The following is a 14,342-nucleotide window of genomic DNA, read 5'->3' as shown; positions in this document are numbered from 1 at the left end:
TCGTTATCCTTGTGTTTCATAATTTTTGACTTTATCAAAGAGACCAAAGCCATTAAATAAATATTTCAAAAACTAGACACGAATTAGTGTTATATCATACAGATAAAAATATAACTCTCAATACTCGAATCAATCAGTCATTAGAAATTTGTTTACTGAAAACAACAACTCGGTTTTTTGCAACTAATATGAAAAATACCACTTCTAAAAATCATATTAGGTACATGCATTATATTATAATTGGAATTTAAATAACTTTATTCAGTCTTCTCGTTATAGAAGTTTGCATAAAACCATTGATCGCGCCATCAACCTTTGTGGCTGTTTACGTGCGATATGATCGATCAATTTCAAATTACATCGCCTATCTACATGATCTACATTGTATTATTAATTGCGTAATCTCATATTTAGCACCTATAATGTATCAAGCAATTTCATTAAAATTACATCAGTATTAAATAAGTACAATTATAAGGAAATTACCGACACAAAGATCTAAGATAAAAAGCAAGCAAGGAAGATTTGGTTTGATTACAAATATTTATGCAGAATTTTCAAACCATTTCATAGCATTTTCCTTTTGTAAATTAAGTCTATGTTTATTTAATGGTCTAAGTGCTCAGTGGCCACAAGCCTTCATACTGTCAGTAGTGGCTTAGAGTTCGGGCTTGCGGTCGGATGGTACATGACACAAGTGTTTACGAATATTTATTTAGTTTTAAATTAGTTTTAAAACTACTTCTGTTTAACAATTAAGAAAGAACAAACGTGATGCTAAATCGCAAAAGGCGGCGCGGTTGGGTTATTGTAATGTAATAATGGGATTTAGAAAAAAGTATAATAACATAAGAAAATACGACCTAGAAAAACTCAAAAAGTACATTTAAAAAAAACGTAGGTATTATCTTCTTCTCAGTGAATGATTAATATTTATTCTAAATTATTCTAAGTATCGAAAATATTAGTCTGGCAGCTGTACACGAGACGGTAACAAAGTGAATATTTCTTAAAAGGCCTACTCGACTCGTACTTGAGTTGCGAATCCTAATTCTAACATGAGTAAAACCACCCCCTCCTTAGGGGGTATTACTTATGTACATTCGTTTTCGTATATAGCTGTACGGTTTACGGGGGTGGGCACGTAGAGGCCGCAATTCCCCCAAGCGGGTAGATCGTAAACCTTCGATACCGCGAATTGAATACTCGGCAAGCGCAAATATGTAGCAACGGTAGTAAGCGCCCGCCCAACACTGCGCCGGCCATTGCGGGGAGTCGTGTGACCTAACGTATTTATTCACTACAGCTTCAGTACAAAAAAATATAATCTATTGTCAGTTGTCATACGCACATGTGTAAATGTTACTTATTTTTATTATTTACTCTTCACAAGAACGTGAATAGGTATATGACGAACGTAAATTTATGGCAAAATTCATTGCCGACACACAAGAAATCACAGAATTTGTAATTTAAGTGGTTCCTTGTTTTAAATTGCTGTTAATCTTCTCTAATATAAAACCAATGCAGGAAATGTCACACGAAATTAATCCAGACATTTGTTTGGTGCATAAATATAGCACATTATTCATAGCTCACCATAGGTTTTATGTTGGTGTCCCCAAATTAACAAAGATACAAAGTATTTCCGCCCATGAAAGTATTAACATTCTCAGAGCCGAGTGCATGTGTTCTCACAGGGCGGGCGCGCCGAGTAAGTGGACTGTCTAAATTAATTAACAAAGCTTAAGAGATTTAACCCTCGCAGCAGCTTCAGGGCTGTAAAACAAAGCGGGCGAGACCGAATCAATAAAACGTGAAGCAATAAAGCGCTGTTTTTCCTAACCGACGCTGTCGTCACTAACCACGGTAGATTTCTGAAGAGCTTATTCATGTTCAAACTAATGCGGTTTGGTTTCAGAGGCTTTGAATGTATGCGCGTTTGACATGCGTATTAGTATGGCACAACGTATGTTTCTTAAGAAAACACATATTACGTTTACGTACCGTTGTGACGTGTTGGTGTGATACGGTAGGATGACTTTTCTCAAAAAACAAAGTTGAATAAAAAATTTCAAAGTGTGGGTCCGTTGGTATTTTTACAATAAAACCAGCTGCCCGATCGGCGCGTGAGGCCCGTGTCGCCGGTCGGCAGTCGTTCGGCGACTAGCAATACCGGTGATGTCCGGTGAGCAAGATGGCGTCGCGATCGATTGGTGGTGAGTACGCCCACGCTACCCACGCCTGCGCTGCACCGCCCTGCAATTGCAACCACGGTGCAGCGGTCCGCCCCCTATTGCATTTAAGACACTTGACAAGAAAGAAATCTTCGCGACATCTTGTAAGAAAATAAGATCCCTTCAAAAACATCCTGTAAAAAACCCAAGTCTCGCAGCTCAGTCTTTCTACCGTCAAAAGTTGTGAGATCCATGTAATACCAAGTCGGTTAATCTATTTAGTGTCTACTTGAAGGACCTTCTGTCTTAAGTTATTACATAAGTTATTATCATGCCAATATTAAAAATATTTAACGTTTTAAACAAATAGATCGACTTGGACATCGCTTGATTTGATTATTAATTGATCGCTTGATATGATATCGCGTGAGGCGCGAGAGACTAAAGAATCTAATATAATATTGTAATATTCATTTTGTTTTCATGCGATGTCCAAGTCGATCTATTTGTTTAAAACGTTAAATATTTTTAATATTGGCATGATAATAACTTATGTAATAACTTAAGACAGAAGGTCCTTCAAGTAGACACTAAATAGATTAACCGACTTGGTATTACATGGATCTCACAACTTTTGACGGTAGAAAGACTGAGCTGCGAGACTTGGGTTTTTTACAGGATGTTTTTGAAGGGATCTCACTTCTTTTGTAGAGCCTTTCTTTTTGATACCATCTACTTCTAACGAAGCCTAAGTAATGCGCTGATGGATATAGGTTGATATAGGCCAGTCTGTCTGTAAGGAGGCTAGTCGCGCTAACAATTTATATATAACAGATTTAAATTATAATATATTGTTTTATTAGATTTTCGTACTTCAAGACATGTCCAATCATGTGTTTTTCATTACGTCGACCATTTTACAAGTAATAATGTTGTTCAGTTTCATGGGCTAAACACACCCATACCCACCCTATACCCCCTCCCTTGCCTCATATGGTAGGTACCTATCTACACCTATTAAATTTATAACCACCACCAACCACCAACTGCATAAATAACTTTGTAATCCCATATATTTATATGGGATTACAAAGTTATTGATGCAGTTGGTGTATTTGGAAAACTGGACCGAAATTACAAAATATTTAAGTTTTCCCATGATTAAGACACTAAACTCTATATGTATTCCAAATATGAAGCTTCTAAGTCTGCTAGAAGTGCCTTGGACTTTTGATGATCGGTGAGTCAGTGAGTGACAAAATTTAGAAACTTTAACAAGTTGTCATTCTTAAACTACTGGTTCAAATTGACTGAAATTTTAAATATTCCGTGTTTATACAATGCCGGATTAGTTACTGAAGATTCAGGTTTCTTGCTTTATCCACAACCGTATTATAGGGGGTCGAAAAAGGCCCGAATTGCTTCGAGAAAAGGATGGTACGGCCGTGCCGCTTTTTTTTGCTCGACTTGGCGGGGGCACTGCCGTGCCCCCAGATGTCATAAACTCTATTTCAGTATTTATTTACGATACGTGTACATGACATGTATTTGATTCTTATATATATTTATTACTAACCAAGAATCAACTCCAACGAACTAGATTAAATCGAGCAATTGGGGCTCTTACCAAAATGTTAAATTTGCAAATCTAATCCGCGGCACGCTTACTACACCTAAGAGAAAATCTCGATAGCGTCTTCTAAACTAAACCCTAAGCGCGACGCTCAACATCACAATTTGCGTGAATGTCAAACGAGTCGGGACCATTTTTTAACTACTTTCACGCGCAAAACCTATTTATTGATCCCCTTAGACCGCGCCTTTGTCATGTCGGCAGGAAAATCGAAGTCAGGTACGATACTGGCAGCGCCGGGGGGAACCCACAATTACGCTCAGAATGCGGATGCAAATGGGACCGTAGGCCCTAAAAAGTGTACCGAATGTCGCTCTGTGCCACGATAGCTTTATTTTTGCTGCCGTTACGAGAAATCTATTGCCTCAAATAAAACGCCTATCTGCTACGAATTTAAAAGCCACTTTATTGCTCGCTGTAAACGATTCGACGCATGGTAGCTGTAACCAACTGAAATATGTTGTACTGAAACTTGTCGTTATATTACGAATTTATTGGTTTGTACTTACTATAGGGACTATCTTAATACCAATATGACAATATTATTCATACATAATTATTATTCTCTTAATAGATAACTCTATTCTTCAAGGTGATTAATGTTACAGTCCGGTACCCAAAAATACTTTTCCTTTGATTTAATGAAGAGTAAACATAATGATTTAAATAAAATCCTTTATTTATTTGACGTACAAAATGTAGTCCGAATCCATTACATAATGTATTTTATTTAAGTTTGCGAAATTTTTCAGCTTTGCTAGGCCGGAAGCGTAAGTTACCACTAGGCATATGTAAGTATAAACATGTTTGTCGACAGATATGGAGCCGGGTACGATTTAGCTGCGAGACGGAAAAACGCGACACGAGAGTCAACGGCGACACTCAAAGCGTGGCTGAACGAGCACAAGAAGAACCCATACCCGACGAAGGGCGAGAAGATAATGTTGGCGATCATCACCAAGATGACACTGACGCAGGTGTCGACGTGGTTCGCCAATGCGCGTCGCCGGCTCAAGAAGGAAAACAAGATGACGTGGGAGCCCAAGAATAAAACGGACGACGATGACGACACAATGCTCTCTGACGAAGAAAAAGACAAAGATGAACAAGAGGAGAAAATAAAAACTCACAAAGGTTCGTTAAGTTCCTTATTTTACAACATCAGATAGTCAACCATTATTTACTCAATAATGATGTACTTTCCATATGAAAAAATGCAAAACAAACGTTGACTATTTGATGTTGACTCAAATTTAAAGCTTTCACAATCTCTCTATTTGCAATACAAGTTTTCCATTTCCGATTGCGCTGCGAACAATTGTATTGTTGATGTATTATGTTGTGTTTGTTCTCGATATGCGCGACTGCGATTGTTTGATTTGCTAATATACCTATTGCACTAATTTACCCCTGACCTGTGGTACCTAGTACGTATTATTTCATGTTTGGATTGAGTCGGTGTTGTTAACCGTTTAAAATTGCTTTAATTTTGTCAGTGTATAAATCGTCAAGTGAATTGGCATAACGTGGCTGCGGCCCGGAGGGTGTGCGGGTCTGTGAGGAGGCGAGGGTCGGAGGGGCGTGCGGTGGTCGGGGGGAGGTCTCAGGCGTGTAACTGTGCGTAACCGCTCCTCGCTACCGGATTTCCTATTCGTAGTAAAGTGGGCGGCGCCAGGGCCCAAAATTCATATAACGCGTCTTCCGTTCGTCGCTACAACGGGCCGACGCGGCGCTCGGAGGTCGCGTTCAGCTTGTCTGACGATCTGCCCTACTTCATGTTCTTGCCAAAGGATTTGTCGAGTTCGTGGATCGTTTCTTTTATGAGCATATTCCGCTGGAACGTAAGTAAGGTTTTGGGGATTTATAATGTACCTATACATCTACTGATCGGTAACATGTAACAATGTTTTGACAGTGTATAGTTTACTTTTATTTATTGACACTCAATTACGTTATGGATTTATTATGTTCCATAATCATAAACTGAAAGATCTGGCCAGATCGACCCTAAAACAATGTGAGTACTTGAGTATGATATTTCTTTAAAAGGGTAAATGCAATAATAAAATCCAGATACGTATTCGACATGGTACGTGAGAACTGCTGGGGCGGCAGTTAGGCCCTCTTGTCAACAACATAAATTATAAGTAGGCATTGTTACAATAAAGATGGTTTCTAACAGAGTGTTTTCATAGCGAAGTTCATGTCGCTAATGGAGGCGCGAGGGCGTCACGCATAACGCCCGGCATACGCTCGTGTAATGAAGCCCACTATTGTTGCGACAGAAGTGTACTTAATTCACTGTGTATAACGCCGCGTGAATGGCCCTCTCACAGCCATCTCACACGATTCATAAAAGTAAAGATGTGTGCCACAACGACCTAAGCGAAACTGAAACTGATGGAACGAATGTCTAATTTATTGACAACATACCATAATTATATTATAATAATTTAACTATTGATTTATTATTTTACATTATATTTTATTTATTTATTTAAGTGACTTGAAGCAATTTTTTCACAAATGCATTGCATCAATAGTAGGTATAATTATAATACAAGTTAACTTACGTAATTTACATCAAATTACTTACATCTTTTATCAACAATCTACTAATTAGTACATGCCGATTACTTATTAATACTCAGGTATTTGTTTAATAAATAGACATTTTACATGATAAGAACTCACTACACAGGTGATTACGTGGGAGTAGGTATATGTATGTTTGCGATAGGTAAGTAAAGATTACTGACTTAACTGTTACAGACTATAAAGAAATTAATACCAGAAAAACTGGTCTACTTCAATATCATACATTCGCGTCTGCCTGGATATTTAATCTAACCATCCCTGTTACATGGAAAGGGAAGTGTGAAAAAAAGACTCAAGACGGTTGGCATTGTCTGCGGGATTATAGACACGCGCCCCCGGCGACGGCTGTGCAATACCAAGCGCTCGCGCTGGGGTGTCGCGCACTTGTTCACCTAATATTTTTCTTTCAACACAACTAAATTGACATCAAAGATATTTCGCATACCGAAATACCTATTTGCAATGTACAAAATTAATGTTTTTACCAATTAAAATTAATTTACATTCAATTATTAACGATTCACAAATTCCCATGCTTTTTTCAAAGATATTCATGCTCATTTCTATCAAAATCTTCCTATAAGATTTAATAGCGAAAATCATCGCGTGACTGATGCTGCATTCAAAAAGTCATTATCATAAATATTTAAGTAGGCAAATCTCTCGTGACTACGAAAGAAATTCGTGAGAATGAAATGAATCGGTTATCAAAAACTAAACATCACCAGATTAAATTGGACAAAACCGCTTTCCGATTAAATTAATCCCAGAGCCAGATCGCAAATAAACCATAACATTTGTAACTAACGTGCATAACCATTCTTTTACAAAAACGTCAATGTTAGCGACGTGTAATATATCATTTTAAGTCACGGCAAACAAAGCCAATATAAAAGCTTTCACACGCGATCCCTAGACCGTCGTCGGCAAACAAACACACAGAACTATCCGAAGCTAAGCCACTCATGAATAAAAGCTTCATTTTCGGACCCTACCAATAAATGTTAATTTTTGTCGTGAGCGCACGCATTGCAAACAAAATATTAATCCGACGCGCGTTAATGGAAAACGAGTAGAAGTAACACAAACAAGTGAGCGTCGCTCGGGTTCGCCACGCGCCCCGCTCTGCTTCGGGGTGGGCAATAAATTGCACTGACCTCAGCTGTTAAGTGCAGGGCTGCAGCGCGGGGGTGCAACCACTTAGCGCCAACCACTCTTACACACTTCATATGATACACTGCATACTTTTATAATGCATCATCCATGTCACACACATAAAAACCATCGTTGATACGGTCTCACTCATACACTTCTTATAAAGCAACAATTTGTCACCAGTTTCATACAAACGCTACTGATTTCCTGGAAAATTTATTAGGAACTTGGTGCATCGATGATTTTATCATCATTAGAAACGTGATTGATATCAAAAAGGTATAACCGATATCAAATTGTAAGTATTTTATTATTATTTTAGTCTTAATCACAAGGATAAAAGTTCACTGTTGAAACTTCACAGCAAAAAAGATTTCTTCGTTATTTTTTAAATTTGAATCGTTTTTTAAACACAGATTTGGGTTAAACCATTAATATCATATATTTACCACTTTGGTCATGTGTGTTATGGGCCCCGACATGGGCTTAGATACACTCTGCACGCCTGAAACTAGTTTTGTATTTATCTTTTACCAATTCGTAATTTGAACGTACCTACTGAAGCGGTACACTGATTACGAATGATGCAAGTTCGTACTTAACATACAGTCATCACAACGTGACATGAGTCTTCAAGTTCTTCAAGAGACTGGAAACAAATACGTAATAGAAGAGTCTACGTTAAAATTGATGAAACAAATTGAAAAATTGAAAATATGGGAAAATAATCAAGGACTTGAATGATTGTAAAACTAAAATTATTATTTTTTTAAGAAAAGGAACAATGCTCTTTTTTACGTCGTTAGATAAAAACAAATTCTTTACGAGGAAAATACTATGATTACATTAAGCTGAAGAACAGTGGTAAGACATAGTTTTACGATCTAAATACATCGAAGCACTACTCAAGCGTTTACCCTTACTAACAAACAAGCCTCTTGCAATAAACGTAAGTAGCGGATTTCCTTCGGTACCTACCTACATTAATTAAATTACTCCTTGTTTATGGTTTAGTTATTTAATTAAAGCAACTAACGTATATTCAATTAAGTATATTTCGAAGTTAAAAGCGCAGTCTGTTACTGATACGTGCTATTATTTATTAATCACCTCCACCTGTTTGTCAATTCCACAGAGTTGTATTGAACTTTGTGAAAATTGTAAGCACTAATTGTAAGTATATTACCACTAAAACGGGTAACAACTTACGAAGAACTTATAATTACTCAATTCTACTCATAATAATTAATAAATAATTTAATCTTGTGGATACTTAAACATATTTATAAAATAAAACATCAGTAAATCGTCCACGGTACGGTTATCTCGCCCCGTTGGTGGGCCTTTATTAGATTAATACAATGAAAATTAAAACAATTTGCCGGATAAATATCTTCGCGCGGAGTATCAGTGGCGTCCCTATTTATCCCTAGTGAAGGGCAACGCGGATAACCCCTCTTAAAAGCTAGGAGCAGTCAGCATTAAATGGAATAAAGAGAATGAAGTCGAGCGGTCGCGACGCCCCGCACCGCGCCTCTGCCCCGTAACCGTCCTCGCCGCTTTCGCGGGGCCTCTGAATTTCATTAGCGACCCCGGGCCCGCCTCCGCACCCACCGAAAGCCACTTTACAACGGAAAATGGCATTATGATAATACTTAGAGCCTTATAAAATTCGCTGAATAAACATTTTTGTGTAATTGTACAATAACATCAAATTTTTTCAAGCGAAAACCACTTAAAGGTTTATTTCATTGCACTTTTATCGTCCTATATTCTAGGATAAAATACGAAATAAAGTGATTTTACTACAATTCTATAAGTATTCTTATTTTGTTATATACACCATCAACCATGTAGACTATATGACATAGGAGGAGTAATTTAATGCAGCAAGAAACAAAAAAAAATCAAGAAGAAAGGTTATGAAAACTGGAAACCGTGGTTGACCGTTAATTGTATCGCTCGCACATTCCGTGGTGGAGAGTGCGGTGCCGCGGGGCGCGCCGGGAAATGCGAAATAAATGCTCGGCTTAATACGAAAGGGATCGGTAGCAGCGCCCGCGGCGGGGGAATCGCGCCCTAAAGTGGTATTTTCACTTCGCTAATCGGATAACCACTTAACGAATGGGTCACTGCACGCCTAACGTATTTTCACACGACTTTTCTAGAGGGGCTGCAAAATCCGACGTCTTACTAGCTAAAACTTACGTACGGCTTGTAACGGTCACGTCAACGATTCAATCCGTAGCGTATCGATTTTTGGAACATTTTAAGCCCTCTTTATTGTTGTCGCGTCATTTATGGCGTAGGCTATTGCGACTAATCTGTTTGCAATAACGTGCGCTCATGCGTTTATTGCTGAACGGACGTAAATATGATCGATGAATATGATTATCTTTACAGATGAGGAGCGAAAAGGAGACGAAATGCTGCAGGGCATGCACCATCAAATGTTGGGCTACGGAATAAAGGAAGAGTCGAAGCGAGGCTCATCCGACTGTGGAGTGCCGATTCCTGCTTCTAAACCGAAGATATGGTCTCTAGCTGATACAGCAGCATGCAAAACACCGCCACCTGCTGCCCAACCATGGCCGCAACATGCTTATGGGCCACCTGAGCGTGCGGCGCCCTCTGATGGCGGGTCCAATGGGTTTGCTTTGCCGGCGACAGCCGCTGCAAGTCCGGCTAGTGGTTCTTATGGGAGGTATGGCGGCTTCGCTGGTGGACAATATGGTGGGCAGCACCCCTGCGTACATCCAGCATCATTTCCTGACGTCCAAACCGATACACCACCTCAGACACCCCCTAACATGAAGGTACCCAGCGTCGCTAACCCACTTGGCAGCGGCGGTGGCTCCGGCTACTGCTTCCCTCGACATCAGCAGTCACCTCAACGTGATCCCTACCACAACCCTCACCACGCTGCTAACAGTCACCAGCCGAATCAACCGCATCACAACGAGGGATCAGCAGCATTCAAGCCGTTCTATAAAAGGTATATAATAACCTTTAAATTACTTTTACACTGCATGATTATAGGAACATAAACATCCCACTCCTAGAAACGGTTAAATAGGTCATGTGAGATATTGCTAACGTCACGTGAAAAGAGTGAATGTTTCCTATTCCAGCTCGCTCCACCACCCCAATGGTTTCGTGCCGGCCGTCTGAAAGCAGACCGTGCGCCAATAGCGGTGAGTTACAGATTGATTCAGATTGACGAGCTTGAGCACAATCGCAACGCGCGCATGTAAATGAGAGTAGCGCACGTAATGGACGATCGTGGTGGAGATATCGGAGGGCCATAAACTGAGTTGCGGTTTAGTAGCGGAGCTCGCGCCGGGGTGTCATGTCAGTAATTGAAAACAATGGAGTTGAGTCGAGGCGGAAGGGCGACGCGCGACTCGAGGGCGGCGAGATTGCAATCTTGTGTCATTTGTCATTGTCAGAGCGACGCGTTCCTTGCGCCTACACTCGTATCGCTGACCTGCCTAAATTAGCTTCGTACAAGTATGTAAACTTGTTGTCATGGACATGAATTCTTCAATACCTACTAAGTCTTCTAGGACTTAGTGGTAGACCACAAAAGTGATTCTAATCTCACTACAAAAACAAAAATAGTTTTAAATATCAAGTGAAGTGAAGAGGGAGAGTGCCATGGTAGTCGTAGCAGTTTCCCGTCTCACATATTTCTTAGAGTCGTCAAAGATTTTCTAAGAAGAAGTAGCGGCATTCGCGTCTCATTACAATAAATCGCTTCACCGCCTTCGCCGCACAGGACGGCACCGCCAAGAATTTTGTTTTAGCCAAACGCTCACAAATTCACTTCTATAAGCCTTTTGTATTATTTTGGTTTTCACGCCTTTTTGTCCCTCGAATTCTTTGACGCAAAAATAACTCCTTATCGCGGCATTCCTTTAAAGTAGCCCAAAAAGAACGGATTTATATTGTCAGTTTTTATTTTCGCCTTAAATAACATTCCTATAATGTTTCAACTTATTATTTTTCCTTATGATATTGTTACTTAATTGGAGTTTAATCTGATTCCAATGTTTAAGACCACTTTATACACGATAGTAATGTCTCTTGGTTAAATCCATTCAGTAACTAATTTAAATAACTCTGCACTGCCATTGGGGAAACATAAAACTGAATGGTTGTACAATGTGCACCTATTGTTCGCTGTGGAGGGAGCATGATGGTGGCTGCGCGGACGCACGGCAGCCGGGCGGTCCAGCGCACGCCGATAACGCGCGTACCGCGAGCGTGCGTGGGCGCGGAATCTCAATGGATCCTCTTCATTCACAACACTACCTCCGCATTAAAAGCTGCTTTATTTTTTTTTCGACGCCCTAATCTTCCCTCTTATCTCTCGATCCTGACTTGGTCCTTCTCCGTTTCATTCAGTCGTAGGTCGTCCGGACAACCTGTTTGACTTCTTTTTTCATTGACGCCGTACAAACTTTAGATGACCGCGGCCGAGGTCGAGTTTTTATTTCTTTCACATTTTGGTTTTCCGGTCCAAGCGATTCGTTAATAAATTCTCAGATAATGAGACTGAACGTTTCGTCACCTCATCTCGATTGGTTTAGATTTTTCTTTTTCGGTTTATATGTGTGAACGCGGCGGCGGGCTCGCACCGTCGACGTTGCGATAGAATCGGAACAGCTATCGAAATGGACCTTCTTTTTTGTTAATTTAAATACCGCTATAGATTCTTTTTAAAGGATATGGGATGTTTTATTGTTTTAAAATAAATCGAAATGATGCGGCCGTTAAGAATGAGAGACCCTTTGAATGAATTTAATTCAGTGGAAGATATTGGACCTCAATGTATAATCTTGTTATCGTTTGTTGCAGGTAAAGCACGTGAAACCTGGGTCGCTGCACTACCCGTCAACTACTAGGGACTTTCAGATTATCACAGTGGCACAGTGTTTCAGTTCTACGTTAAGATCAACGATACGACTATAGTTAAATGGCCTCGGACTGGTTAGAACTAGGCCTAAAGACCCCTTTGTAAAATTTATATAATTTGGTAAATACATTTATTTGTAGGTATATCACATAGTGTAATTTAACAATTCCTGGACTATATGCACAGAACATAAAAAATCTAATGTGTTCCGTTAAGTACTTAATTTTGTTTGATGTGGTTGTATGTCTACGGTCGTCACTTGTCACTATAAGTACTTATCGAATGAATCATTGTATGAAATCGACGTTGCTCAGTATTTTTATAGACTTAAGAATATTATGGAAATAATATCCAAATTATTTATAGATACATGGAAAGCGCAGTTTTGTGTAATGAAATTAAAACTAGCCTATATTGGTTTTAGTGAATTATTGTAAATTTATGATCAATTCCATGACTGGAATATTCTACATAAAATAAGGGATCTTATAATTATGTTTTTGCTTAGTTCTTCCAATCGTATGTTTATGATTTAAATTTACTTGTGGAGCAATAAGTTATTCGTTAGTACAGGTGCCAGACTTAACTTTGATTAGATATAAGAGTAATTGTACATTGAGAGAGTAGACAATGAGAGGTGGTTAGGTTTGGTATCATACCCTACTACACAAACTATTGTTTAATTTTGTTAATAACTAGATAAATAGTCGATAAACAATCGTCGATTTGGTTATTGTTGTTGTCCTTGTACATATAAAATGTTTTGTAGATTTTCTATTTTAGTTTGTCGAGATGTGTACAAAGTAATTAGTATGATTTCACCACGTTCGCTGTTGTCGACAAATATTTCGATGATAAAACTTATAAATATTGTTTAAAAGTATTATTAGTATACAATGTACATAAAAATATTCTGAATATTTTTTATTATTGAAACGGTCGCAGTCACTTTCCTAAAGTAACGCTTTCGTGACATTCTTTGGAAAAATCATTCAAGTCAAATTATAGTCATGTGGGTTAATAACAAAAAGGATAATGTTACTGAATCTGGTATAATTAATAGAGCTGCCGTTCGATATATTTAGAAAATTCGAGGCCAATAATTATGTTTTTATCTAAAAATGTGGCCTTGAGTCATTGGGTCATTTTGATTTAATGTTTGATGTATATTTTGTTTTATTATTAGTGCTAAATGCAGAGTATATCTCCTATGAGGTCACGCCTAATTTGGCACCCAATGGTTATGTCTGCATCTAGCACTAAATGATTGGAGCTGTGAATATCTAAGACGTGTTTCTAAACATTTTGTAACGAAGGCATACATACATCGATCAGTAATATAAGATAATTTATTAACGATTTTACATAGAAATTATTCTTAATTTCCCACATTATCAAAAAGTACGATATTTACTCAGGTCACAAATTAAAATGTATGGCAATAGTTTTGAGGCTTGTTAATTAAATAGAAAACATCTGTATTAAGAACTCAAATAGATGAAGAAAATTTCAATGTGACCAAATCGAATACATTCGCTTAATATTAAATGTTCTATATAGATATTTATAGAATATATACCTATTAATTATTATTATTATGAGTAAAATTATGTAACGATTGTAATTAAATCTTTATTTCAATGGTGTAATTTTTATTTTACGTATTTATCCTAATCCATGTTAGATGTTGTAGACATACATTTTTAACGTAAACATAGTCTGCAATAGAGAATTACTTAGCGATTAAATTATTTAGTAATAATTTAGTGTGTAGAACCAGTTTTGTCCTTTTTCGAATACTAAATATTTTGTTAAGTTCTATACATTTACATATTTAATAAAATCAAGAATTCTCTGTTGC

The 14,342-nt window shown here is 38.1% G+C and overlaps 1 protein-coding gene across 4 annotated transcripts in view; it reads left to right on the top strand.

The window, feature by feature from the left end:
• LOC118263101 (homeobox protein araucan) overlaps nt 1-14,122 on the top strand; it is a 94,017-nt gene extending 79,895 nt beyond the window's left edge. For 3 of the 4 annotated variants that reach the window (XM_035574895.2, XM_035574901.2, XM_035574916.2), the window contains exons 4-7: nt 4,628-4,944; nt 9,967-10,558; nt 10,695-10,757; nt 12,424-14,122. In XM_035574895.2, the coding sequence (XP_035430788.1) occupies nt 4,628-4,944; nt 9,967-10,558; nt 10,695-10,734 (949 nt within the window). In that variant the 3' untranslated portion in view covers nt 10,735-10,757; nt 12,424-14,122. The remainder of the gene's footprint in view (nt 1-4,627; nt 4,945-9,966; nt 10,559-10,694; nt 10,758-12,423) is intronic. The other variant, XM_035574908.2, reaches the window with a different exon arrangement.
• Nucleotides 14,123-14,342: the final 220 nt, after the last annotated feature.

This window comes from Spodoptera frugiperda, chromosome 25, assembly GCF_023101765.2.
Source record: "Spodoptera frugiperda isolate SF20-4 chromosome 25, AGI-APGP_CSIRO_Sfru_2.0, whole genome shotgun sequence".
NCBI classification, from domain to species: domain Eukaryota; kingdom Metazoa; phylum Arthropoda; class Insecta; order Lepidoptera; family Noctuidae; genus Spodoptera; species Spodoptera frugiperda.
The sequence above is the reverse complement of the archived record's forward strand: the minus strand, read 5'-3'. Positions and strand labels throughout refer to the sequence as shown.